Below are 4,217 nucleotides of genomic sequence, written 5' to 3'. Positions count from 1 at the left end.
ATAGTGTGAACCTGTTTCAAACAAATAAAATGCGAACATTGTGGATGTTGGATTTCCCCTCTACTACATATCAGGTTCCCTCAGTATTCTTCAGTGTTCCTCCTACAGTTAGTTCCCAGTTCTGCCAGATGGGCTGTCACCTGGTTTTTGAAAGGCTCACTAGCTGGTGGGTCACCTCAAATGAGGACTGAAGGTCTTTTTGGTAAGAAGTTTCTGTTACCCACAAAACCTTTAGTTCCAAGTTCCATCAGCTGAGTGACCCACATTAAGTTGCAGTCAGTATTTAACCCCTAAGTCCCTCCTCCATGACTGTCTCTAGATATGGTGTGTGTGTGTGTGGGGGCGATAAGGACAAGTACCACGAATTAAAAAATATTTATTTCGTTTCATTTATTTAAATAAATATAAATATGTATTTTATATAAAACTATTCACATACAAAGGGACTTCCAGAGACCTGGATTTAAAATTCTCCCCCATGAAAATTTTCAGAAAACAAGACCTACGACGGAGTTTAACTCTCTATATTAATGGCAACTTCAATGATTTCATTTTAAAACAACAACAAAAACAATAAAGAAACCCCTCTTCTCATCAGGTTCTGAAAAGACAGGGGGGGCAAATGACATGCGGCTTCAACCAACCCCTCCCCCCCATACAGTGTTAAACTTTAATCAACCCTGGTTTTTCCTGTTATATGAGACTGATTAAAATTCTAGATATTTACATTAAAAACAAAAAAAGCAAGCAAGCAAACAAACAAACAAAAAACAATCCGTAACTGAGTGGAATCCCAGATAAAGAGGAGCTAGCTTCAAAGTTGGGCCCAGCATTGAATTCCCCGGACTTTTCAGAGTTTCTTTTCCAGGTGAATGAGGGCAATGGACTAGAACTTTGGTCCCTGTGCTGATGGGGGGGAGGAGGAGGGCGGGGTACTGGGAGCAGGTAGCAGGAGAAGGAGCCTCTGCCTTTACAAGGGGGAAATCTCCTTGTCTTCGTTAGCCGAGGCGGGGGACAAGGAGTCCTCGTCCTCGGAGCGCGCATAGTGCGCCTGGCTACCCACGCACTTGCAGCTTGTGTGATTGTTCCTCGAAGCGCCTTTCCCCTCCTTCTTGTGCTTCACGCGACGGTTCTGAAACCAGATTTTCACTTGCTTCTCTGACAGGTTCAGGTATGTCGCGATCTCGATTCTCCGGAGTCGGGACAGGTACATATTGGATGAGAATTCTCGCTCCAGCTCCAGGAGCTGCGTGCTGGTAAACGCTGTCCTCATCCTTTTGCCGTTGGGTACTTGGCTGGTATCGGAGCCTCCTGTGGACCCAAAAGAGAGCAGAGAGATGATGAATCGCAGAAAGAAAAAAAAGTGACCCCACTCTACTTGACAACCCTTGGAAAGAACGCGGCTCCAGAACCCAGTCTAACCCAACACATCCATGTTTGTCCCTGGTCTGTCTGGGAGTGTAAGAAAGACAGACGTTCATGAGAATTAAGGCCTTTAATGTCCTGGATTTTAAGTTAAAGGACTCCAGTGGAATTTGCATCTACTGCCTTCTCCCCCTTGTCTGTCTTCCGTCTCGGCCCAGCAAAGCGAACCAGCTAGCAGCCTCAGCCAAAGGCACAGACAGCCTTTAACCAACCGGGAAGCTAAGATGCCACACTGAGCTTCAAACGCATCCACCCCAAGTCTCAGTCAGCTTAACCTCCTATTTCTCTGAAGTCCTGATCCAGGTCCCCAAAGCTCAGATAACACGCGACACTTGTGCACCTGTAGAGCTAAGTGCACAAGGCCTCGCCAAGAGGTTGACTCCTTAACTTCCACCTCCGTGGAATTTCCGGGGAAAGATCTCAACAGTTCCACAGAAGATCCCACATCCCTCCACACCCAGCCCCTGGACTCCCACCTCCTTCCCTGACGGCTCAAAGTTTGTTTCCCCGGAGGCGCGCAGGTACCCGGCCCTACCCATGGTGAGGCAGTGGAATCTCCGTGGGTCCGATACATTGTAGGTAGTGGCGGCGCAGACAGGTGCGTGGTGCTGCGGGTGTCCCAGAGCCGCCGCCGCCGCAGCTGCCGCCGCCGCCGCCGCGGCCGCCGCTGCAGCCGAGCCGGGCTGCTGGGGCTGGTGATGGTGATGATGATGCTGGGGTGGGTGGTGGTGATGGTGTGCGTGGCTCACCCGTGGGCAAAACTGCGCGTCCCCAGGAGCGGGAGAGAACTGGCTCTTGAGCAAAGGTAGAGCGCCGGTGCCTCCAGCCACCCCGCCGCCCGCCACTGCAGCCCCTGCGGTCCCCGTAGCTCCGCCACCGGCTCCTGCGGGCGGGCGAGAGGAGTGCAGGTGCGAGGTGACGCAAAGCGGGCACACGCAGAAAGCGCCGCTTTTGCGGGACGGACAGCCAGGCCCGGACACTGACATCACCAACGGGGACGGCATGCCCAGTGGGATGAAGAAATCCGGCCCTGGGTGCGATTCCGGCAGCGAGGGTGCTGGCCGCGAGGAGTCCTTAATGATTAGTGAGTCCACGTAGAAGGAGCGCGACATGTCGATGGATGGCTTGTCCTGCGGGCTGCTGCGTCCCCTCTTCTCCTTCTGCGATCTGAGCTCTGTCCGGAAAGCTGGGCTCACGCGGGCGGTCAAGTCCTTAGGGATGCTGAGGTGTCTGGGACTCGAACAAAGGGGTCCCTGGAGAGGGTTGGTCCTCACGTCCCCCGCCCGGAGCCCGGGCTCCAGGATTTTATAGCCCCCACCGCGGCACGTGATGCTGCGGAGTACCGCTCAGCTCAGACTCCTCGGCAGCTCCCCACCCTCGGGATAGGCTGCCCGAGTCACAACAGAAGCGGAGGGGTGGGGGTGGGGGTGGGGGGAGGCAGGGAAGAACTAGGGGGAGAGGGAGACTTCGCTAAGTGTAGGGTCTGTTAATTTTGCTAGGAATCGACCTCCTCTCCCTCCATCACTCTTTCGGCAGAAAATCTCAGCGATCCAGCTTCTGCCTACCTTCCTCCCTCGCTTGGGCCTCTGTCCAACGCTTCACAGTGACACACTGCAGAGAGCACCAGGTGGGGACCTCCGAGCCATTTAAATTGAGATAACCAATGCATTTAAGCTCCTAGGAGCCAGCCTTAGCTGGGGAATAAAGCTTGGGAGTTCTGCTCTGGACCTTGTATGTAGCCTTGGAGTGGAGGTCGGCCGGGTCTAAAGCTCACCACATTCATAACTGCCCTTGCTCCCCAGCTTTTAGATTTGGCCAAGGTCTGGCGGGTAACAACCCAGCTTAGAAACCAAGCACTCCAGGCTACATCAGTTCTCAAATGTCCTTGTATTCTCTTGAGGTCACTCAGACCACTAATCCTTCCTTGTGCATCTTTCTAACCAGCAGCTCTGCCTTCTGCAAAGAGTCAACCCTTTCTTATTTCAAGCAGTTACATAGTTTCCAAGCCCAACCTCCACTAAACTTCACCGGGAACTTTTTGGAGAGGACCAAATACCAGCTCTGCTAGAGACTGGGGTAGAAGCTGGAGGAGGCCTTTGGTCTAAGTGATCTCCTGCTAACACCACCCCACCCTTCTCAATACTGATGCTTATTGCATCTTTGTGTCCTAAAGTAAAAGAAGGGGCTACAGCTAGTGGCGGAATCCTGCCTGTATCTAAGGAGTGGTTTAGTAGCAGACCTCCATTTGGTGGCTCAGAAAGACTTGTGCACCTACCTGCTAGGTGGCTGCCATCTAGATGTCTTTGGAGGGAAAGTCAAGGCAACAGAGGTGACAGCAATTTCTCCCCTGTCCTTTTACCAAAATGGCTAACTTCAAGTGTGAGTTCACAATAGTGACAGTTAACTTGAAGATCAAGGGCAGGGAACAGCAGTTGGAGGCTCAGGGTTCTGTCTCTGTCCTGTCTTTCTCTTCCCCTTTCCATCTCTGTGACCACCCCTCTCTTGCCTGCTGGAAGTGTATAATTGGGTTGTAGGGATGCCCCACTCTAGGGAGCCCAGGATTTATGGATGGCAATTAAAGTTTTATGAATTGCAGCTGAGGCTGGTTATTGAGCTATTTGAATGTGATTAGAATTCAATTAGAAAGTGGTTAGTGGACGGTGGGTCTCCTGAGTGTAAACAGACAGCTATTTCAGAAATGTGCTAATCCAACATCTTGTGACAACAATTAAGGAGTCTCGGGGCTGAGCACGGGGTCCCCGCTCACTTGTAACTACTTCTGCACTGCAAGG

The 4,217-nt window shown here is 51.9% G+C and overlaps 1 protein-coding gene across 1 annotated transcript; it reads right to left on the bottom strand.

The window, feature by feature from the left end:
• Positions 1-970: 970 nt before the first annotated feature.
• Positions 971-2,537, bottom strand: Gsx2 (GS homeobox 2). Its single transcript, XM_021163814.2, has 2 exons — positions 1,961-2,537; positions 971-1,311 (listed from the first exon to the last, which is right to left on the bottom strand). The coding sequence occupies exons 1-2, from the start codon at positions 2,535-2,537 to the stop codon at positions 971-973; spliced, it is 918 nt and encodes a 305-aa protein (XP_021019473.2).
• Positions 2,538-4,217: the final 1,680 nt, after the last annotated feature.

Source organism: Mus caroli, unplaced genomic scaffold (genome assembly GCF_978045245.1).
Source record: "Mus caroli unplaced genomic scaffold, Mus_caroli_1 scaffold_4, whole genome shotgun sequence".
In the NCBI taxonomy this organism is placed as follows: domain Eukaryota; kingdom Metazoa; phylum Chordata; class Mammalia; order Rodentia; family Muridae; genus Mus; species Mus caroli.
Note: the sequence above shows the minus strand (reverse complement) of the source record. Positions and strands in the feature narration are given on the sequence as shown.

Coding starts and splice junctions, on each gene's coding strand:
- Gsx2 (XM_021163814.2), bottom strand. CDS start 2,537: ATGTCGCGCTCCTTCTACGTGGACTCACTAATCATTAAGGACTCCTCG. Junction 1,312..1,960: donor ATTCCACTGCCTCACCATGG/GTAGGGCCGGGT, acceptor TTGGGTCCACAG/GAGGCTCCGATACCAGCCAA.